Source organism: Podarcis erhardii (assembly GCF_964252035.2).
Source record: "Podarcis erhardii genome assembly, chromosome: 11".
Classification (NCBI taxonomy): Eukaryota; Metazoa; Chordata; class Lepidosauria; order Squamata; family Lacertidae; genus Podarcis; species Podarcis erhardii.
This window is the reverse complement of record NC_138501.1, coordinates 16506905-16531642: the sequence shown is the minus strand read 5'-3', so window position 1 is coordinate 16531642 and position 24738 is coordinate 16506905. Positions and strand designations below refer to the sequence as shown.

General features: G+C 40.7%; 1 protein-coding gene across 5 annotated transcripts in view; it reads left to right on the top strand.

Annotated features, from left to right (window-relative positions):
- Positions 1 to 24738, top strand: part of PRDM6 (PR/SET domain 6) — a 101878-nt gene that overhangs the window by 56719 nt on the left and 20421 nt on the right. For all 5 annotated transcript variants that reach the window (XM_081880481.1, XM_081880482.1, XM_081880484.1 and 2 more), the window contains 3 exons: positions 8934 to 9061; positions 14413 to 14537; positions 21317 to 21659. In XM_081880481.1, the coding sequence (XP_081736607.1) occupies positions 8934 to 9061; positions 14413 to 14537; positions 21317 to 21659 (596 nt within the window). The remainder of the gene's footprint in view (positions 1 to 8933; positions 9062 to 14412; positions 14538 to 21316; positions 21660 to 24738) is intronic.

Sequence of the window (24738 nt, the reverse complement as noted above, 5' to 3'; positions counted from 1 at the left end):
ATCTGGTACCTCTGTATGCAGACTGTGTATGAGCTTCTGAAATTTGCATGATGATCCCAGCTTGAATAAGCTCTACAACAATATAGGCTCCAAATGAAAGGGTCAGTACACACCAGTGTATTGCATTGTAGTGCTTATAAACATGAGCTATTGGATGGAAAGTTCTCAAGTCTCAAATTTCTGGGATGTCACAGGCAAGCTTCTTTCATCTTAGTCCACCTACTGCACCACAGTGATAGATACTGTTGGCTTAACTTTATTGTTAACTGTGTTATTATTTTATTGTTTAACTGTTTTAATGCATTTTGAGCACTATGTAAATCTTGAGTATTACGATTATAGTAGCAATAATGCAAACTTCTGATCAAGTTAAAGGCCCACCTTTCCCAGTGATAGGTTGGTGGCAAAGGGAAGCTGAGCCACTCAGTCTCCATGTACTCCTAAAATGGCACTAGGGGATGAGTTGGGCTTCAAGGAAGGCTTCCTTTGAGGCTGAACAAAACTGGTGAACTGATAAAGGGACCAAGCATGGGTGAGAATGCTCTGATTAACTCTGTCCTCCTCCAGTCAGATGAGGTTTGTAGTAGTCATAGGAGAAGCATATTCCCTAGCAGCGGAAGGGCAAGATGGAGGCACAAACATGTCACATGTGCAATGGATCAGAATCAGTGTTGACCACAGCTAGCTCACAACTGTGTCAGAAGTTGTATATTTTCCTCAGGAGGTTTACAACTGCTACCTTCTTTGTATTGAAACGTCTTAGACAGGAGATGCCTCAGGAAATACAAGTTATCTTTGGGCCAAGGTGGAAGCAATTGAGGGCTGGAATTCCTTCTTCACCATAGGTGAACCTTGTCCTGGCTCCTCTTCCTTGGCCTTTGTTTAAGTATTCCTCATGTGGAGCCAACAACCCTTGGGCTGTCAAGCACTCCCCTGCTGTGTAAAAGTAAAATAAAAGCAGTGCTCATGTAGTCTTCAAGGGTCCTCTCCCTCTCCTCACTTCTACCTGAAGACACAAAGCAGTGTCTCACTTTTGAGTTCCCAGGATTCTTTTGGGAATCCATCTGCTTTAAATGTATGGTGTCTATGCAGTCAGCTATATATTTCATCCTTACATGCAGAGAATGCATGGGCCACTTCAAAAAACAATTGTTTCTCAGAGTCTTGAAATCTTGAATTTGGAAGGGGCAGAGTGATGAGCTACAAATTTGGAAGGAAGAAGCACGAAAGAGCTTACTGTCCAGGAGAAGGGAATCTTTCCATAGTCTGGCTGGTGGCACTACCTTAGGGGGCACAGTTTTGACACCTGTTGTTGAATCTGTTCTGCACTTATATACCCTTTACATATGGAAAATTATCAGTTGTCACCTTCCAAGTATCAAAGAAGGTGGGAATTAAATGTTGCTTTGTTTTCCTTCTGGTTTACAGATCAATTGGGAGGGAGGTTTCTGTCTCTGTATGGGGAGGAAAGTCTGCCTGTATTGTGTACATGCTTAAGGCAAGAAGGAAGACTGGAGCAAACAGGGCATCTGACAGGAAAATGGAAATTCTTAAATAGGCAGGCTCTGAGGCCATGACGTTTTCTGTACATCTCAGACTTTAGTGGGTTTGCAAATATTTTTGTGGGGGGGGGGGTAGGGATGGGCATTTTGACAGTGGATCAGTCTTACTCTTCCTGATCTCTGGTTTGTAACCCTGCATGTCCACATCTGAACATGCAGTTTCTTCCTGACATCAATAGATTTTAAATGGTGTTTGTAGGTAGCATCTTCACATGTAGTATAGCAGTTGAAGGACAGGTAGAGAAGGGGCCCAGACATATAAATGTGTCCTAATTAAACCAAAATATGTACAGATTGGAGGGAAAAAAATCAGATTATTATGTCTCTCTGCTGGAAGTCCTTGTCATTGGGAATTACTTGAGATATATTATTTGAAAAAATCAGATTTAAGTAGTTATGGGATTTCTGAACTTCCTTGCTATTGCCTTTGGCATCAATCACTAGTGAGAATATTTGTAAGACTATCAGAGAAGGATTACTCAGTAAGAAGCTGTTAAATAACCTCTGTCCTGCTCTTTAAGAGATGCGCAGCAAAAGTCTGCTGTAGTTCCCCTTTTTAAAAAAGACTTAGTTGAAGTCAAGTCTGAAATCAGTTGTGTTTCTAATGAATGAATGAATGAATGAATGTATAATGAATTGATATAGTATAACTTATTTGTGTCAGTAGAGAGTAGCTAATTATCAGATGCATGACTATACTGAAATAGAGAAAGATGGAAAATTTTCAGTAAAGACAGAAACTGGGTCTTAAATCATTTCCTGATGCAAGGGCCGTGCTTATAAAAATATGCATGTGTTGTTGTTTTTAAAAGTTAGGGAGCTGACTTTGGCCTATTTGTCTTCCTGTTGTGATTCTACTTATTTTAGAATCTCTGAACCATCCAGTTGTTAGCCCTCTTCACACATTTGCTAAATACTGTATGTGGAGGGAAGGGAATGGATTCGTGCATGCTCTTGCTCTTCCTAATCTTTTATTCAGTGGATGATGTGAACAGGCTATCTGCAAGCAGTTAGGAGCCCTGCTTTTTCAGGTTCCTGCTAACTCAGAGCAAACCCTATATATTGCATGCAAATGTTGTACAAACATGCGCTATTCTGCTGCCATGATCTCAGAGTCTCCAGTCTGCGTTATGTAGGCCAGGGTGGGGAAGCCTTAGAGCCCTAGAGCAAATGTGGCCCTCCAGGCCTCTCTGTCTGGCTCCAGCCACACCTCTTTCCCCAGGCCATACCCTCCACTACCCCTGCTGTGCTGGTGTGTTTTTGCCTGGCTGGAATGTGTGTTTGAACTCTGATAATGGCTCTTGCTTGCCTAGATAGAGTATTTAGACGGATATGTGAGTGTGTGTAGAAACTAGCTTACAAAGGGGAGTAAAAATGTTTCAGGTTCGATCGCTGTATGGGACAGCTGCATATTCCTGCATTGCAGGGGGTTGGGCTAGATGACACTCAGGGTCCCTTCTAACTCTACAATTCTGTGATTCTAAAGCTAAAATTCACATTAGTTGGCTCTGCTTATTTTTGCTTCTAGGCCTGTCCACCACTGGAAAGTGTCCCTCAGAAGGTTGGCTACATATTAGAATAAGAACTTTTGAAATACATTTTCTGGTAGGATTTGGTGTGCAACATTCTTGATATATTCTGGAACCTGGCTCTTCTACCAGGCTTCTCTTGGTAGTGTTACTGGATAGTTCATCTACTTTGTATCATCCTATTTTAGTATATTCAATTCCCCTAGAGACGGTGAACTTAATTTATATTTTTTTCTATGTCGTGCACAGTTAACCTCTAGAACTCTCTTCAACAGCAGTAGCAATTGCCAATTGCTTAATGGAATTCAAAAAAGTGCTAGAAAATTTCTTAGACGACTGAAAGAATATCAACAGCTATTGCACAAGATGCTAAGGGCATCCATCGTAATACTTAAGGTGCTCCTAATACTATAATACTTTAAACAAAGTGACTTGTAACATACTACAGGGACTCTATTAACAGCCGATGTGGTTAAAACTTTCTGAAGCATCTGCATCTGGCCATTAGTGGAGACAGAATACTGGGCGAGATGGTCATTAGTTTGACCCAGAATAGCTGTATTTATATTCTCATTTAGTGTAGCTTAATATTTGCAGTGTGCAGTGGTTTAGATAAATGAAAGTGGGAAACAGCTTCCACAAGGATGTAACTGCCTCATCATACTCCATCCAAGTGCTCTTGTGACTGGTATGTAGGCTACATTACCATCTTCAAATAAATAAACTAAACTAGGAGCATCTTTCACTGCTCAGAGATTGGAATTACTGAGTCAGTGAACCACAAAGCCTGTTAAACCTATGGAAAAAGGAAAACATGCAGATGCAACAACCTTGCATTTGTTAGCCATTAACTAAAGACAAAAGCAATTCCTACCAACAGATCCTATGGCTTGAGCAGGTTGGAAAATTCTGTAAATCCCTCACCGCCAGGTGTTTTTCTTGGTAGTAAGCCCCCAGAGAAGTTGTTTTGAGTGAGAGTAGGGTGGATCAGAGGAGGCCTAGTATCTGTGAGGCCCAAATCCCTCCATTTCTTTGATAGATCCTAGAATCAGCTCTGTTAGGTATACCAGCCTGGAGCTGATATAGTTAATTGTCTCCACATTAAAGCAGATGAGAGGGAAAACAAAAACTTCCAAGATGAAGGAAAGACACACCCCTAAATCTTGGTGTAACCCAGCAGGGCTGTGGAATTGCCAGATCATGCATGCACACACACCCCAATATAGGATTTCACAGTTAGTCTTCAACTGAAAAAGTCAACTTAATGCCCAAACAGGGATGATTCAGGAGACTGATACTTCTTTCCTTGTGTGCCATTTCCCTGTCAACTCCCCCCCCCCCCCCGTTCTGTTATCAGCCCCATTAGGAGGGGAAATCCAGGAACCTGCTTGGTTTATATCAGATAGAAGACGACACAGGGGTGGGAGAATTAAAAACCTCCTTCTCCATAGTTGCTCTACTGAGCAAACTAAAAGCTCCATAAAGCTGTTCAAAGTAAAGAAAAAGATGTGGAGAGATCTAATATGATCTGTTTTGATCTCCATACTGGAAAGAATGGTTGTGTGAACTCACTGTAAATTAAAAACAAAACATTTCTGAAAAACAAATATTTGTAGTGGTTAGCAATTTGTTTTGGTTGGGGAGGTTCTGATATATACTCTGAAACTGTTGCCCCATTTGTTCCAGTTCAGCTGACAACCTGCAGCTCTTTGAACTGTAATGGATCGGTCAGCTTACACAATCAAATTCATTTATGATTTCTAGATGATAACAAAATCCATTGCAATTTATTTTCTAGCACAAAAGGTAAGAAATTAAGAGTGCAATTGCATGCAGAATTATAATAACATAGTTTTCTATTTATTAAAATTCTATACTGCCCTACATCTGATGATCTCAGGGTGGTTTACAATATAAAAATGCAAAAACACATAACATGTAACAAACCCCCCCCCCTCAGTTTCAAAGACCCTTTGCATTTTCCAAAAACAAAAAGCCCTTATAAAATTATCATTTTAGTATGGTTTTTTTCTAATATAGACACATTTTGGGAATACAGTTTCCCCTAACCATGATTTTAACAGTTTTTTTCGCTAATACAGTGGTACCTCGGGTTAAGTACTTAATTCGTTCCAGAGGTCCGTACTTAACCTGAAGCACCACTTTAGCTAATGGGGCCTCCTGCTGCCGCTGCCCCACTGGAGCACGATTTCTGTTCTTGTCCTGAAGCAAAGTTCTTAACCTGAAGCACTATTTCTGGGTTAGCGGAGACTGTAACCTGAAGCATATGTAACCTGAGGTACCACTGTATATACATTTTTGCGCACACTTCCAGTACAAGCATTTTTGTGTTTATTGCTTGGATGGAGAACAGCATTAAATTCATCAGCGTGGTTTTTGAAGAATAGCTGTGTTTTAGTTCATTTATATTTTTCAAACAGTAATTATGTAGGTTTGCACTAAAATCCGAATTGAACTGAATTTCTGTTCTATCCCTAGTTACAAGTGATTTCCTATTATAAAACTGAGTTCTCTAAATTTTCAAGTGGAATAGCATCTGATGTGCTCTAAGAAACATTAAAGGATTATTCAGTATAAAAGGCTTCTTCATTCCCACAGTCCTCATGATTTCAGTCATTGTGGCCTGTCATGTTTACATAAAATAGTAATTTAAAATATTTTAAACATATTTTTTTAAATGTTTGGAAATATTTGAAGTACACTATTAACAACAAGTTTTACTTAGCAGCGTAGCAAAACTTTTAATATAGTTGGAACCCACAATATTTATTCAAAAAGCATTAAACCTTAAAAGTGTTGAAATTAAGTAGTCCAGTACTCATGAAAGCACCAGGTCTGTATTCAGTTGCGCACAGTTAATTTAAAAGGGTTATAAGCACATGTAATTGGAGACAGAATTTAAGACTAAGCATTTAAATTACATCTGTCAACCAATTACAGTTTGGTGTTTGCTTTTATTGTTAGTCCTTCAATATTTATGCATGATCTGATTAAAACAATTATACTAGCACTAGATTCTCTACAGAAATGAAAGGAGCATTTTCTGTAGATAAGCTGTGGTCCAATTCACATGTGATGTAGAAGTTCCATAACTGGATATCTTTTTAAAAAAATACTCCAAAACAGGCATTGGGGTCTTCGATGCAGTCAAAGCAATGGCACTGATTAAAGTGATATTCAATTTTTTCCTCCCTGTACGAGTTTCCTGATTTACCAGTGCTTTGATCAAAAGTTGATAGATCTGTTGATGGATCTACCATGTCATGTGTGGTTTGCCTAAAGATTTATAATTTCTGGAAATTTTGAAGCCATGGGCGGGGGTGGGGAAGGAAATTCTGCCTTTTCCCTATCCCGGGGTTTTGGAGATAAATGGAATTTTTGGGGAGAATTGAAATACATCCCAAACTTTATACTATTTGGCATGGTTAATTGGTATATTTAAAGAACACCCCATTTCCTGAGAAATAAGATCTTACCCTGAGATGGGGGGGGGGGGGGACGACGACCCAGACAGGAACACTGAAACAACTATGAGATATCTCATACATTTTATGGTGTTAAAGTTAGATAACTTTAGGTTTGATAAGAAATTAAATATTGCATATATTTCTTTTCTTCCCCTTACATAATAAGCATAGCACACATTATGAGAGAGTAAAAAGTATTTCTTTCATTCCAAAAGACCAAAATAATTCACAAGAGGGTTTTTTTTCAGTATTTCCCAAAATTTTGAGTTTTTCCACTGGAAAAAATGGGGCAGGGGAGTCCTTGTGGAAATACTGGGTCCTCTTCCAGTTTGCCCCCACCCCTGGGCCTTCACATCTCTTTGTCTCATATTGCTGGACTAAAACTCCTGCCATCCTGCCCTTTGGCTAAGCTGGCCAGCTGGGGCTAATGTTAGTCCAAAAACGTGGAGGCCACAGGCTCCTCATCCCTGCTTCATATGAGTATGAAGTTAAGTTTGCTTACTGATGACACGATAATATTAAAGTATTTTATATCAGGAAAATAACAGAAGAGAATAACTGAGAGCTTTGTAGTTTCATTTTGTTGAATGCTCTAGATATTTTTCAACTGACTATCAGGGGGCTTCACCATTGCTTTTTGAGTTAACTTTTGACCCAAAGGCACCACAAGTAGCTTTTCAATGAACAGGCATGGTGTGGTCAGTTCTGAACAGGTTGGGGAGCTTTACTTTCTCTGATTTAAGGGATAAGTGCATTTTCAGCTTTTTCCAAACTGGAACAATGAGCCCTAAAGAATACTTTGGTTTTGTTTTTTTGTTTAGCTCTTCTGTTTCTAATTCCCTAGAGAACCAAAAGCACATGAAATAATCATGAGAGTCACAAAAAGAAAGTATTAAACATTCACAACCCGCATAAAGATTTGATTCTTTGACCTTGGTAAAAGAGCAAGGCTCAAAAGAAAAGGTGTTAGTTAAAAATATAGTAACCTTTAAACTGTGGTTCTCTTATCCCCATAAAGAATGTCATATTTTAAAAAGTACACTTACTGTTAAATAGACCTTTCATTCTTCATTTGAAAAAAATAAAGAAACCCCTGTACAGATGAAGGATCTAAAAATAGTTGTTTTTCATTCATTATAATTAACTTAGAAGTATGGATTTGCTCCCCACACACCACAATCTTGGGAACATGGTTTCAGTGTAATATCACATGTTTTGCATGCAGAAAATCCCAGCTTTAATCTCTGGGTTCTCTAGATAGAAGTAAAAAAGACTTTTGCCTGAAACTCTGGAAAGCTGATGCCGGTTGATGTGTAGATAGACTAATGGACTGGTTTGGTATAAGACAACTTCCTATGTTAGTAATGCTTACTCCATCACAGAGGTATGTTGTTGTTTAGTCGTTTAGTCGTGTCCGACTCTTCGTGACCCCATGGACCAGAGCACGCCAGGCACCTCTGTCTTCCACTGCCTCCCGCAGTTTGGTCAAACTCATGCTGGTAGCTTCGAGAACACTGTCCAACCATCTCGTCCTCTGCCGTCCCCTTCTCCTTGTGCCCTCCATCTTTCCCAGCATCAGGGTCTTTTCCAGGGAGTCTTCTCTTCTCATGAGGTGGCCAAAGTATTGGAGCCTCAGCTTCACGATCTGTCCTTCCAGTGAGCACTCCTTTTGTCAAGTTCATTTCTACAGAATGATCCTTGGATGAGTATCTTTGCCACCAGATAGACGGGCTGAAAACCCAGTATAGTATAGTATTCAGCATTTCCTGCACAGATTGACATTCAATTTTTAAGTTGTCCGTTTTATTTACATGTTCAATTAGGTTTGCAATTCTGTACAAAATGGCAAACATTTCTCCCAGCATGGTTGTTCCTTACATTCTTTTCCCATTAACATTATGCAAATAACTTTTTTGGGAAATATTTGGTCAGTGAGAGGTTTTGGTGCAACAACAACAGAAGAATACTTGCTTAGAGAATGTTGATGCTTGTCCAGCCGTTCCACTGCAGTTCTTGCATCCAGATTTCTTGATGTTTGTTTATCTCACAGTTCATTATTTAAGGCTGGTCTGTCAAAGTAGGTTAAATATTCTTTGGGAAACATGGTTACCTCTTTGATATACCAACAGTCTGTTAAATATAGGAAAGATTGGCCTGATAAGAGAGACATGATAAACTTCCATCACTAAAAATATTTTGTTCTTTGTTCCGTTTGAGTTTCTAAAAGCATCAATAAGCTGTGAAATCTCATTGCTATAAATTTCTGGAACAGGCGCACAGAAACACTGGCAAAGCAGTGAAAATGATTGCTGATGATTCATTCTAACTACTTGACCTTCTGACCTCTTTTACAGATATATGACCAAGATGGGACACTACAGCACTTTATTGATGGTGGGGAACCCAGTAAGTCAAGCTGGATGAGGTATATTCGATGTGCAAGGCACTGTGGGGAGCAGAACTTAACCGTAGTCCAGTACAGGTAAAGTGTGTTTCAGTTTATTCTCCGAATATCTGTTTATTTTGCTGTGATAAAAACATTGCCAAAGAAATGTGTTTTAGAAAACTGTAAGGAGCTGAACTTACTGGGCTGGATCTAAATGTGCCTTTTGAAAATGGGAGGGCTTTATCTGATGTAGCACAAGATGGTTTTGTGAGAATAGGCAACTGAATCCCAGTGATGCGCTTCTGTTTGTAGAACACATTACAATATCTACAACCACAAGGGTTTGTACAGCATTTCAAAATGGGTACTTCTGCTAAGTTGTGCAAAGTCTTCTGCTGGTTCCATTTTGCAGAACAGTACCCCTGCAATAAATTTCTTCTTTTGGTATACCTCTGGCATATGTCCATTGTCCGCTTTACATAAAAAGGTCTGGCCTGGTCTTATTTAGACAGAGGAATTCACATTTAAGCCACGAGCATAACAACATAAAATGACCTAAAGTTCATTTAATCTAACTTCCTGTTTCCCACTGTGGCCCACCATATATTTCTAGGAAGCTCATAAGCCTGAAGGCAACTGATTTGCTCCTCACTAACTCTCTCAGAAACTGGAGCTAGCATTTAGCTATCATGGCTAATCCTTACTAAACTATTTGTACCTCCAAAATGTGTCTCATTCCCTTTTATAGTCCTTTGTAAGACTCCTTGCCATCAGCTAACTGGCTTCACATAATATGCTTTTCCGAATATAGTGAAGTGGCAAGAAAACAACACATGTGACTTCTGAGACACATGTGTTGCTGAGCTGTCTTATTGCAAACTGACATCCACTCCTGAGTGCTGTGGATGTTGGAGGACTGATACCTGCAATATATGTCCCTTCTGTACAGCTTTTAAAGGCATAGTACCACTCACCCGGCTGCCAATGTTTACCTTGAAAAGGTAAGCCAAAAGCACAGTTTTCCAAAAACAGTGCATGCTGCTTATTCATCTTTCAAATGTTACTACCACTTTGGTCTGAAAGTATTGGAGCAGTCAACTTTATCCACAGATAATCAGATATTTTGTGGGATAGCACCTGCCTGCAAAGAAGACCAGAGTCTATAGTCAGCTAAGGAACCAACATGAGAAGTTGATTTGGGATATATAAGGTGACTATGAGCTCACATTTACAGTCAAAGCTGCTTATTAAATGTGCTGCATATATATAGGGGCTCTCAATGATAAATAACTGTTTGGCCCTACTGGACTTCTTAGCAGTATGAAGGAATGGCCAACTTGGAAACTACTACATTAGCTTATTCTTTTATAAAGCTTGAGGTTATTTTTATCTTTTTTGTGTTATTTTTTATTTTAAAAATCACATATATAAAAAAGGGGGAAACGTAGTTTTTGTATTATACCCCCATTTTCATAACTAGATAATCATCAAATTCTATTTCTTTGGGTTAACCATCAAAATAGACAAAAGCAGTTCAAAGGTGGGGGGGGGGACACTTGTCAATTTGTGTCACTAATCCAAGTGCAACAACAGAGACATATTTTTAAAAGAAGTCAACAACAATTGTTCTGAATGTCAGCAAAACAGTATTAAATTGGTAAATCAAAGAATTGTTTCTGAGATCATAAAGAACACTTTGACTAGTAGTCAGTGGGTTTTTTTTATGTCATGAGCATTTATGTAAAGTATTCATACTTAGATTTTGCCCTGATGCAGATTTGAAGGCCTGTATATGTTTATCCATGAGGCCTGTATATGCTCATCCATGTGACACTTCTGCTACCAAAAAGGATGCATGTGTAAAGTTGTCCTTTCCATTGAAGGAACCACAGACAGCCCTTGAGGACAAGGGAGGTATTTACATCCATTTACACCACTATGTCTGCAGCAAATCACTGGATCACTATGTGTGTGCATATTTGCATACATGCAGATTAAAATCTCAAGCAAAATGAGACCATGAGAAAGTCATTACACATCTGTCAATATTAAGTGGATTTTACAATTCTCCTTTCATGATGGAGCTGTTCCTTAGAGTTCCCTCTGTTGATCTGTTTTCGATTACTTTAGATCTTTTAAAAATGAACTACAAAAACAGAATTAAAAAAACAATTGGCATCTATCACCAGGGACCACGTCCAAGTGTAAGAAAATAGAAAAGTTGGTCACTGAAAAACCGTCTTAATTTTTTTATTGTGCATGGACGTCTTCCTCACTGAAAGTCAGCTGTTTCAAATTCATTCTGTTATGATTTGTAATATCTAAATGGAATTTTCTTCAAAGCACTCTTGATTGATTGACCCTTAGCTGAACGTTTTGTTTTTATTTTGAAGCTGACAATAATGTTTGTTGGCATGTGTTCTGCTTCAACTGCGTTGGGACGCCACAAAGCTATCTTTATGAGTCATCCAACCACAATACTAAATACATGTCAGCAAAGGAAATATTATCCGAAAGAGGAAAAATCCCTTTGATGTACTTCAGCATGCAGAGATTTCTGCAAGTTTTGGAAGCTCTATATGCTTGTAAGGAATCGTGTATGCTTACACTCCCCCCCCCTTTTTTTTGGCCTACTCCAAGCCTTAGAGACCACCCATTGCTTGAAAACAGTTCAGCTCTTTCAGCGGCAAAGTGTGTCATTGGGTTTTAGCACATTCATTTGCTGGGCTGCTATGTTTATGTTAGGTGAAGCCAAACAGAGAGATGAAAAGTTACAAGGGTGAAGTACAAAGTAGACTCATTTTTATTTTTATTTTAAGTCAGGAGATGCGGGTGATTTATAGCACTGTCCTGATTTTGATTTTTATGTAATGGTGGAAAGAATTAATAAAATGTACAGCTTGGGTGGAAATAGATGGCGGGGTAGGGAGAGAGGGCAGGAAAGAGACGGAGGCAGGAGTTTTTGTCAGATATTCATAGAATGTTGGGAAAAAGCATTATGCTTAGCCAGCAGTGCCCTCCTGAGACAGGGTGGCAGTAAGCGAGGAAAATAACAAGATAAATGAAATTTTTGCAGCTGCTTGTAAAATATTGAGAATCTGCACTTTTTTATTGATCTTTATGATCCTGTTGCCAAGAGCCACTTTGCGGTGACAAAATATGTTGACAAGTGCATATCTCACTGCCATGAAAAATGTGGTTAAGGATTCTCCTTATGTCGGCAGTGTTATACAAGAAACAAATTGCACTGCTACAGCCAATTCTTTATAGAGAGGCTAAATTTAAGGCCTACCAACCCTGCACACTTTTATCTCAAACTTCAGGCTAATATTTGTAGCAATTCTTCATTGCAGAAACCAGTGGAGATTCAACTTTTTTAAAAGTCCATTTATGTCTCCACACTTTACACAAGATAATGTAAAAAATTGTCATTTCTTACTACAATGACTATATAATTCTGGTAGGCAATATTTCAGCCAGAATGGAAAGCTTGTCTTGTATTTATTGAATTACTATCCATCTCATATAAGCATGTTTTACTTTACTATAACTGGCTTCAGCGACAGCCACTCCACAGTTATTTTTATTTTTATTATTTTGTCTCCTAAAAGCCTGGTCTCACATTGGTTTTACCAGCATGTGGGGTTTCATATAATTGTTAACTGATTTTTATGTATCTGCTTAAACAAATTTTGAATCTCAGCTCCATTTTAAGATGTTAGCTAAACAGAAATATGGATTTACTGGTGAATAGGTGAATAGGTAACTGTTACTACAACCATGGGTTTAGTGGTGAGCCATGCCTAAGCCAAGTACAGACATTAGGTGGTAACGCTAAGGAAATATACCCAGGAGTAAGCCTCACTGAAATCAGTGGGAATTTCTTCTTAGTAAATATAGATAGTATTGTACTGCATGTACTTGCATCGTGTCTATTCTTTTTCATGAAGGTGTATCAAAAGCAAAATTCTTCTTTGGACTTAGTTGGTTGTCATTTATGTTCATCTAATATTTGTGATTCTTATGAAATAGCAATGCTTCCCTTATTCATACTCGGGGGGTTGGGTGGGGAGAGATATGTTCTTTCATTCTTTTATTTACAATATTTCTATACCACCTTTCATCCAAAGATCTTAGGGCATGGGACAGTAAATCTTCAATAAAGAACAATAAATGCCAATAAAAAAACAGGGTATATCAACCAGCAGTAAAACAGTCAGCCGTAATAAAATCAGTCACAGTTTCCAAACACTTATCTAAAAATAACGTCAACATAGATGCCTGTTGAATTTTGGGGCAGAAGGAACTCCAAAGCTGGGGCGTCACCAAGGAGAAGGCCTGACCCAGTGTATCTGCATATTAATTTATTAAAGTTATATACCACCTTTCAAACTTAAAATTTCGTAAAAATTCACAGTAACCACAAATATCACAAAGGATGCAATCCTATGCATACTTACAGAAAAGAAAGTTATTGAAGTAAGCTCCACTTTGGAGCTTGCTTTGAGGAAACATTCCTAGAGTGGACTTCCATTTTCTATAGAAATGTACGTTCATATTCAGCAGAGGTTAGCTAAAGCTTTGAGAAATGTATTTCTGTTCTAGGATAAAAGCAGTGTAAAGAAATGTCAAGGTTATTAGTAACATTTTTATTTTAGATCTAAATCATTTGTTTACTGTGTTAGGAACAAAGAAAACTAGCTTGTCTATGCCAGAAGTAGACTTCAGGCTTGTGGGATCTACTTTAGATTTGGGGTTGTTTTTTAGGGGTGTTGGTGTTGGTTTTAGTACCATAACCCCAAAGTCCCCCATGCATTTAAACATTTCATGGAAATTTGAAATATTTTTCCGTCATGGCAATCATTTTCTCTGCAAGCATATTTTAAGGATGCTATGCCAAAATTATATATTTGTATTCATCTATATATTCAGAGTTCAGATGACTTTTGCTTTGAAATACAATGTACTTTGTTATTCTGCTTTACATGGGCGCCACTTAGAATACTTTCATCCATCTGTCCATTTATTCATTGTATTTGTGCATTGTCTTCTGACAAAAACAAACCAGGGCAACCTCTGTCTATGTAAAAATAAATACAAATACCATTAATACGTATATATTAGGGTTTTTAAAAAATGATTTATAGTAGCTACCTTCCACGCTTGTCACAGGCTAGCTGCTTATACCAGCTCTTTTCATACTCCTAGCTACAGTTAAAACGGCTTGTGCCTTTTCTCTTCTTCCCCTCAGGACAAGTTAGTTCTTCCTTAAGCAATCTTGAGATAGTAAGTGGGGTATAGAAGGGGCCAGCTCTGCTAGAACCACTAGGATCTCTATGGAGGGCAGCTTTCACTAGGCTTTTCTCTCTCTTTCACTGATGAGTGGATGCTCCTGAAGAATTATTGCCCAACCATTCATTCTTTCTCCCTTTGCTTGTTATGACCAGGTCAAATATATTCTACAGAGCTTGCATGGACATTCCCAGGGGCACAGAGTTGTTGGTCTGGTATAATGACAGCTACACATCTTTCTTTGGAATCCCGTTACAGTGCATTGCACAAGATGAGAACTGTAAGTATCTTACTTCATCTCTGTATACGTTGGTTTCACAGTTAGTTACTACAATTAGTTCTTTGTTCTCCTTAAAATATGTTCAGATTTAAATCCGTGAACACTCCGTTTCCATTAAATTATTGTGAATTTTTCCAATTTAGAGATCCATTTTAAGACACTAAGAAAAAACTCTTGACTTGGTAGGGACAGAATTGAACTAAACATAGAATCCAGGAATGAAGCTTGGGCTGTTACTCAAAATGGCACTGCTCTGAAAACTGAAACATGGAAAAGTAGTCTGTAGATTGAAATAACAGACAAAACAATTAAAGTGGCTACAGAAAAATGTTTTATGAAAATCTTTTGGAACCATGTTATGAGGGATAATGCACATCAAGCAGAGTCCTTGAGTCCAGAGCACAATGAAGGTTGTTAACCGTCACCAGTTTTCCATGCCTTTGTTGAGAGCAGTGATCAGCAGAGCGTGTAGAATTTATGTCTTGGTCCAAAGCATGCTAACTGCAGTATGACACATACTTCACCCTCCATATAACATTAAAATATATTACTTCCCCCCTGTATTTCATGTAGAGTTATCACTGTCAGCATCTTTAAACCTCCACCATATGATTAGGTAATTCATAGAGAATTTTTTTAAAATTTTGAAACTGTTTATGGACCCACCTGTAGTGCCGCTGCCCCTCAGAGGGTGAAACCCAGGCAGCAACAGGTGCAAAACAAAACAGACAGCACAATGTTGTGGGATTAAAATTGGCTACAACTTTTATTGCTTTCAGATACAGGTTGGCTTTGACTCACGCATTGGGTATATATCCATTTTCAGCCTCCAGATGGGCTGATGGTCATGCGTGAGATGGAGCACCATTCAAGATGCAGGTCTACTAAGGTGGTCCTCACTAGGCTGCCCATCTGCCCCATGCTTGGCTTCTGGACAGAGACATCTACTTAGACCCTACGGCTGGGCAATATATCAGCATCTAAATACCACAATATGCTGATATATTATGATGTTTGGAATGTATCTTGGCTATTTCTTCCTCCCTGCCTTAGTGGAGGAAGTGTGCGAGCCCCAATGGCTTGTGCTCAGCTGCGGGGAAGGGACTCCACCCCAGCGGAGCGGTTCAAGGAGGCTCTGATGAGGCATTGAGGTGCCCTCAAAGTAGGCTGGGTGATAGATCAATGTATCACCCAGCAGCGGTATGAGGGGCAGACCATGATGACCGTTTCACTCAGCGGTACATCGCCGGTGAAACTCCCACTGCTTGAGTCCCTCTACCTCCAGTGCCCAGCAGGTTGAGGGCGAAACAAGCTGGGGAGTGGGGGCAGTTTCACCTGTGATATACCACTGATGAGACCGCCATCTCACTCTGCCCTCATATTGCATGCTGCTGCCCTTGCCTCAGCCAAGCAGTTTATGGAGCCCCCGACCCACCAGTGGTGAGGGTGGGGGTTCTGTTAAAGTGCTCCCCTCCCCAGTTGAGTGAGCCCTGACCCCACTCCTGCTTACACAGAAGTAGGATCAGGAGTGGGAACGGGACTGCTCAGCAGGGAGGTGCGGGTTCTGTTACACTTCTCCATTGAGGGGGCACAGATGCACGCCCCTCAATGGAGAAGTTCAAAGGAGCTCCCATGAGCCAGCTGCGAGGCGTGGGCTCCGGTGAAGGCAGCCTTGCTTGGCTACTGCCTGGCTGCCTTTGTTTGGGAGGGTGGGCTGGCTTAGGAGCCGACTCTCCCGGTGGAAGGCAGCTGGGACTCAACGCTCGTCAGCAGCCCCTCTCTGCAAGGCACAGATAGGGTGGCTTTGCAACGTGCCCACACAGGTTAAGGCAGTCAATGCAGGAGTCCGAGAGGCTCTGTGTACTTGGCTACTGCTGCCTGGTCCATCTTTGGGGAGTGGGGAGGAAGCAGGTAAGGTAGCTCACCAGCCTCCCATGCCGGCGGCAAGGACACCAGGGCAGGCGCCGCTGGGAGGGGGGAGCAGAGCCCTCCTGCTCCCAGCATAGCCTTGTCACAGGCTCCTGAATTTGTGAGCCGCAGGGACCTTAGGACTCGCTTAGCTGGGGGAAGGAGCCTTTCTGTCCCCCAGCTGAGCAGCAGGCTGGGGGCAGCTGCATTGGCCGCAGCCCATGATGCGCTGGGGTGAATGCGCCTCAGCTCCTGTCATGAGAGCTGAGGCAGTTTCACTGTGCCTTGCCGGTTGGGGCCAATGCAGTTCTTTCAACATCATGGTTTATCACCAAACCACAGTTCAAGAAGGACACTGACAAACTGGAACGTGTCCAGAGGAGGGCAACCAAAATGGTCAAAGGCCTGGAAACGATGCCTTATGAGGAACGGCTAAGGGAGCTGGGCATGTTTAGCCTGGAGAAGAGGAGGTTAAGGGGTGATATGATAGCCATGTTCAAATATATAAAAGGATGTCACATAGAGGAGGGAGAAAGGTTGTTTTCTGCTGCTCCAGAGAAGCGGACACGGAGCAATGGTTCCAAACTACAAGAAAAAAGATTCCACCTAAACATTAGGAAGAACTTCCTGACAGTAAGAGCTGTTTGACAGTGGAATTTGCTGCCAAGGAGTGTGGTGGAGTCTCCTTCTTTGGAGGTCTTTAAGCAGAGGCTTGACAACCATATGTCAGGAGTGCTCTGATGGTGTTTCCTGCTTGGCAGGGGGTTGGACTCGATGGCCCTTGTGGTCTCTTCCAACTCTATGATTCTATGATTCTAAACCACAGTGTTGAAAACCCAACATTGCCCAGCTCTACCTCAAAGGTGGGCAGGCTGTGTGTTTCCTCCTGGAGCAACCAACTGCCCCAAGAGGAAAGTTGCAGCCCACCCGCTCAGGCAAAGGCAATTTGAGCTGCTGATACATCGCGGCAGCTGAGGAGCCATGATGTACTGCTACCTCAAAAAGTATGAAACTAGTATTGCAATGTGAATGCCATACTGGTTTTAGACAATAAATCAGAGTACCGCCCAGCCCTTCTGTGAACACACCTGCTTGAAGCTGGGGTGATAGACCACTTCACCGCATCCAGAATTGGACTAAGAATTTCAACCAATGCCTTAATCTGTTCACCAGTTTTTGCCATCTTGCCACCAAACACACCTACAGCTGCAACCAATCCTCTGCCACATCAGGCCTCTAAAAGTCCATACTGTCAAAAACTTCATTGCTGGGTGTAGGATAACATGGTCACCATGGTGTTCCATTGCTTCACAACGCTTATCTTCCAGAGGACATGATTAACGCAGGCTGGTCCTTCCACACATATAGCCACTGCTCACGTTTTAGGAGCTCTGACCTACAATGATGGTGATTATTGGAGACTTTTTGTGTAGTCTCTTTACGTCAAAGTCTAGGATAATGTTGACACTCTTCCAGGTGGTCGGATCATTTTACCCCACTGCAGGACCAACACATCAGGGGAGCTGCATCTTGCTATTTCATGCTCTAGCTTAGGGATGAGAGCATCCCAGCACATGCCACACTGGCCCACGCATGTCACCTTGGCCCTGGCCTGGAGACCCAGCTGTGCACCCCAAGTCATTGCCCTTGCGTAGACTTTTGCTCAGTGCCCACAAATCCAGGCATTCTTGGAAGGGGTACCTGAAAGAGAGGAGTTACATGGAAAGATTAAGTGAGGGTTATCCAGGGCAAATGTACCCTTTGTATGATTCTGAGTGCCACCTGCCTAATGCCTTTGTAAGTTCTGGCCTGAGACCCCATTCAAAGGCTGATGTGGCTGCACCTATGCGATAAGGATGCCCTGTGGATTCTCTCAGGCTCCACCCCTCAGCTTGCCCCTGATAGGACAAATTTGAACTTCGGGATTGTGGCTGGCCACCATGGTGAAGTCATTTTGCCCTCTGGGGGGAGGGCTGGCATTGCTGCCCACCTTCTGACTAGGTAAGTGGCCATTGTGTGGCATATTGGGTGGTGTCTGTCTGCTGACAGTAGCATCCATAGCATCCATAACTAGACCAGGGACAATACCAATTTTCAATTATTCCTTCTGCCTCCTATAGCTCCCCTGCCCCAAATTGCTCTGAAGGATTGGGTGACACTCTGGAGCAGAATTAAGGGGGAAATGGAGGACTACAGGTGGCAAGGGGAATCACCAAAAATTGCCTTCCTATTCAGCTCATGGATGTTTTGGATATGACTTGTAAATTGATTCAAAGTTTAAGACCTGATCCAAATATATTTGTGTCCAGGAGCTGAAGCTCTAAGCTCCCTGTGTCAGGGCTAGCCCCCTGCTGTTGGATCAGGCTTCCATGCATAACTCTTAAGATTATTAGTAGCCATGCCCTGCTGTAACTCAGCCCTTAACTAAGCCTGAGCACAAGCAACTGAAACATGCAATGCAGCGATGTATTCTTAATGGAAGGGCAAGCTATAACAAAACAACAACAACAACTTATTTCTTGTTCCTTGCCCATATGACTGGGTTGCCCCAGCCACTCTGTGCAGCTTCCAACAAAATATAAGGGGACAAAACAGAACATCAAATAATAAAAGCTTCCTGAAACTGTCTTGGCTTCAGCTGTCTACGAAAGATCATATAATGGTTTCACTCTTTGACATCTGAAGGGAGGGTGTTCCACAGTGTGGGTGCAACTTCCAAGAAGGCCCTCTGCCTGGTTCCCTGTAACTTCACTTCTCAGAAGGAGAGAACCGCCAGAAGGCCCTTGGAGCTGAACCATGGGGGTGGAGACGCTCCTTCATGTATACACAGCTCTATGTACATATAGGACAGGTTGCCACCTATGTTCTGGCTAAGGAAGTGTGAAAAGAACATTGATACTATTTTACAGGAACTGATTTTATATCACTACCCCCCTTTTGACAGATTACATTTGAAGGCACAGAGCAGATTAAGCCTGCCAAATTGTTGACAAACAGGGTTTTGTGGGGGAACTAAAAGAAATTAATTTACCTCCAGAATCCATTGTTACCTTCATCAGGCCAACTAAAACTCCAAAATCCATGTTAATTTCATATTTTGAAGCAGGGGAGAAGCAGGGGTTTTGTCTCCTGTTCTTCCTTTCCTAAATAATTAAAATAATTAAGACATAGTCAATGTGTGTTCTTGCTTGTACATTTTCTTTAAATATTTGCAGCTTCACACTGGCCTTGTTATGCTGGCAGGTGATATCATCCAGATAGGCATGACCAAATGAGGCTGTCCTTAATGCTGCCTGAGAAGTGCTGAAGATTCCCGCCCACCCGCCCCCCACTTCCAGGCAGAGCAGTGGACAATTTTTAAAAACAAATAAGTGTTTTAATTTTTGGAAAAGAAACCCTTCCCTGCTTTGCTCTAACAAATTATTATTATTATTATTATTATTATTATTATTATTAAACCAGAGCTCTTCAGTGAGCTGCAAGTAGCCTCACTTCTTGCAAAGCCTGGAATAGAGAAACATAGAGACACACAGAAAAAACAGTGACAGAGCAACACAAGGCTTTGTGGTGTCTATGATCCAATTTGACAGGATTTATTGACACTGTGGTTCAGGGAATAGTAAAATTACCCCAAATTATTATTTGACCATACCATAGCAAAAAGTGGTTGCGCACCCCTAATATATGGCAATTAAAAAATAACAACTCTAAGAACATCAGCAAACAGCAGCAAACTGGAGACTATCTCTGACTCTTGAGAAATCATTGATGCTATTCACTGTTCTCTATTCCTTATTTAGTACATTGCTCAGATGTGAAACTAAGTGCAATAACATTTTGTATGGGATAAATTATAGAGAATATAAAATTGCAAAAGAAGAAATAATGAAGGATGTAAGGGGGTTTCCCCCTTCAAAGTAACTTTTGCTTTAAGCCAAATTTTAATGATCTTAGGGCCAAACTGGGCATCACATTATTTACACAATTGTTACCTGAGTGAATATTTCTTTAACAGCAGTCATGAAATAACCTGATCTGGACTGGGACTCCTACGAAATGGAGGGACCTTTAACCCTTTGCCCCTGCTTGTGGTCCCAGTCTGAAACACCCTCATGTACCTACTACTTGCTTCTTTTTCTAGCAATGCAAAATTGAATCTCCCGTCTGCTGTCAGGAAGTACAGCACATTCTACACCTTAGAATTATGTCACCTCATTCAGCTGCATGAGTAGACCAGGCCTGAGATCATTACAGTGATACCTTGGATCTCAAACACCTTGGTACTCAAACAACTTGGAACCCAAACACTGCAAACCTGGAAATAAGTGTTCTGGCTTGCGAACGTTTTTCGGAAGCCGGACATGCTCCGTTTTGAGTGTTACACTGAGGTCTGTCTGTTTTTGCTATTTATTTTGCATTTTTGTGGTTTTTTTGTTTGTGGAACCCAGTCCAGCTACTGTTTGATTGATTGTGTGATTGCAGTACATTGTTTATTGCTTTCATTTTATGGATCAATAGTCTCGTTAGATAGTAAAATTCATGTTAAATTGCTGTTTTAGGGGTTGTTTTTAAAAGTCTGGAACAGATTAATCCATTTTGCATTACTTTCTATGGAAAGCGTGCCTTGGTTTCGGAACACTTTGGTTTTGGAACAGACTTCCGGAACGGATTAAGTTTGAGAACCAAGGTACCACTGTACTAGGTTGGCCCATTTAATGTGCATCTTTAGTAATAAACACTTGCTCTAGTCAGTAGGCGGAAGGCAGATGGCATATTTCTTTAATGTTAACTCAAATTGTTTTGGTTTTTTCCCTATCTCTGAATACTTTGTTGTAAGAAAAACTTTCTCTTCCCCCACCCTCTTCTCTTAGTGAATGTCCCTTCAACTGTAATGGAAGCCATGTCAAGACAAGATACCGTGCAGCCATTTAACAAAAGTAGCAAACTACCCTCTGCCACTCCACAGCGGTCCATTGTATTTCCACAGACTCCGTGTAACAGGAATTTCTCTCTTCTGGATAAATCAGGCTCTATCGAATCAGGATTTAACCAGATCAGTGTAAAAAACCAGCGAGTCCTTGCGAGCCCTACATCAACAAGCCAACTAAATTCAGAGTTCAGTGACTGGCATCTTTGGAAATGTGGGCAATGCTTTAAGACTTTCACCCAACGGATCCTCTTACAGATGCATGTGTGCACACAGAACCCTGACAGGTAAAACATGGGCACTCTTTATTTCTTTATCTTCTGATAGTAAGATCCATTTCTTTTTGCTTTATCAGGCTGTTACCCTTTCCACCACCAGAGCATTATTAGGAGGAACCTGCACAATGCAATTCATCTGCTGCTGTACAAAACACATAGATAATGGTGAACATAGCTTGGCTTTATTATTTGGAAAAAAACACGGGGTACCTAAACACAGAGATAAGAGAAAATGACCAAGAATATAATCTTGGCTTGGTACATCTGTTAGGGGGAACAAAGTAGAAGGGAAATGTATGGATATCACAGATGGAAAAAAGAGGTCAAGATAATTAAAAGTCATTCTGTCTCTGAAAGATAATATAACTTGCTGCTCAGCAGCTGTCATAGTCATCTCAGGGTTCACCTATAGTGTGCAATGTGTATGAACTTAATTAAGTACTAAGAGGTAATGAATTGGAATTTTTTGCTTAGTACTATTTTTCTTCGGAGCATGCAAAGCCATAAATCGTGCAAAGCTGTCAAAAGGAAATACCTACCCCACCAGTGATGTGGAGGAAAACAGATGCCACTTATTCAATAAACTAATATCCACACAGAAGAAAAATGTTGACTAGATACCTCAGAGTCAAAGTTGGTTTGAAAGTTTGTCAATACAGAATTTTATGGCCATGAACTGAGGATGAAATTTAGCTGAACAAGTGAATTAAAATTTCAGGTACTCTGACCAGTGCCCCAGTAGAGATAATGGAACTATTATTTATAAATCAAATCTGGTTTATTTGACAATCTTGATAGCTGGCAGCACAAAAGACGAAAATCAGATTAATTCAATAAAAAGACTGCTTCTGTTTTTGTCTTTTCCTTTAGCAGCAAAGAGATGCTTTAATAAAACAACTAACACTCCCGGAATAATCATTCAGGCTGCAATCCACAAAGTATTGCTGCTGCAGGATCTCAGTGATGAAAGCGGACATTAATGGACTAGAATGGAGCTCTGGAAGACATAAGAGTTGTGCCAAAACTCTTCATTCATGTTCACAGATAAACTCAGAGCTCTACTACAACATTTCGGGAACTGTGGAAAACATGTAACCCACTTTCATCACTCTGCATCCTCAGTACATTTCAATGCAAATTTCATGTTGGTCTTGTATCACAGTGGTGGGGCAGATTTTAGATTTGCAGGTCTATTTCATTTTTTACTAAAACCCCGAGCTCCTTCAGCCAAGGCCTGGTGGAAAATAGTGGTTGAGCCATGCAGACTTACACTAAAAATTAAGGACTGGGGCGCTTCTGAACACATGCTCGGCTCTAGGTTTGGTAACCACTACCAGAACTGGTAATTCATATCAGTAATCAGCATCAGAACTAAGCTCTTAACCAGGACTAGATTTTTGCATGAAAATGTTTTTCTGCCAAGCATCTCTCCCCACCCCCAGTCTCTTATTGTTTTAGCACGGGGCAGGGGAGAAGCTTTACAGATAGGAGTTAGAAACCCTTGCAGATCACCCAGAGATCCACGAGTAGATCCCAAACTACTTTTTGTTCATCCCTGCTGTATAAGATTAGTTGAAATGAATGGGGTTGCAGAGTAGACCCATTGAAATCTATGTGACAGATTAGTAATGGCTAACTTAAGTCAACTGATTTCAGTGGCTCTAAGCATTATTAACTTTGACAGCACACTACAAGTTGGATGCAATCTCACTGCACTGAAAGATTCAAAATGCTAGAACACATCTAAAGGAATCCACAAAATTTCCAAAGATGAAAGATAGTAAGGTTTTAAAAGATGAAATGATGTCATATGTATTTCTCATCCTTTGGGGTTAATGTTGGTAGCTAGCAGGTCCCTTTGTTGTTTACTGCTCTCATACTAGAATTTAAAATGTACAAAAGTGCTTCCTATTTTTTCATGGCAAAAACTTGTAACAGCATTCTCACCGATAAATGTGCCAATAAAATGCAAGCTCTCAAAGTTCTCCAAACATTTATAGGATCTTAATCACAAGAGCCCCATTAGTGCTGTGACTCATGAACCTGGGCATTCAGGCAACAATAAACAAAAGCCTGAGGGTGAAAAACAAGGCTTGGTTTTCTGACTTAATCTGAATTAGAAAGATCTACTTAATTAAAAAAAAAACATTTCGAACCAAATTATCTAGCCTTGACATAGCACAGATTAATCATTGTGTTGGGCATAATCTGAAGTGACACATGTACAAAAGTTCCTCTTCTGTGGAGGAACAATTTTGTTTGTGTACATGGGGAACTCCACACATACTGAACATCTTACCCTCCTGCTCTCATTCATAGGAAGGAATGAGGAAACTCTGTGACTCTCATAGTTCACTGGCATTAGCTGCAATCTGGCACAGCTATTTATATTCTATTTCTGACCCCTCCAATGTAGATGCCATTTTGAAGCACTGGCTGGTGCTCTAGGTATGTGGGCGAGGTTTCAAATGAAAGTTCAGAGTCCTTCCATTTGCCAAAAATAAAATGGAACATATAGTAGGTAGGGAAATGGAGCGTCTGAAAAATCTGAATTGTGTGAACATTATAAGAAAGCAGAATTATTAGCAGCAGGTAGTTATGTCACACTCACAACTCTGCATTTTTCAGGGTCATGATAGTGTGTATCATCTGTGATCAAGTGGAAGGATGTGCCCTGCAAAATTTCCCTTAGCCTTAAATAGGGCTACGCTATCTGTTGTAGAGAGGTTGTGCCTTCTTTCAGTTAGATGCCTCCGCCCCCCAACATATTGGTGCTAGGAATGTTTTTTTGGGGGTGCTTCCAGATCAGTGTTCCTCATGCACGTGTGTTTCTTGCTGTGCCCACCTGATGTCATTAAGAGAACAGCTGAGTGTAGATAGTATTGATCTAGATAATCCAGTAGTCTGACTTGGTAAAACAGCATACTGTGTTGTATCTGGAAACAAAACCTTGAACTCCTCTCTTTCTAAGTGCCTCATTACCATTGCCTTTGTAATTATCACAATGCTGGTCTCTTGGGAAAAGGGAACAAGTAGGATGTAGCTGAGTCATAGGTCCCATACTTCTTCTACATAGAAAAAAGGAATA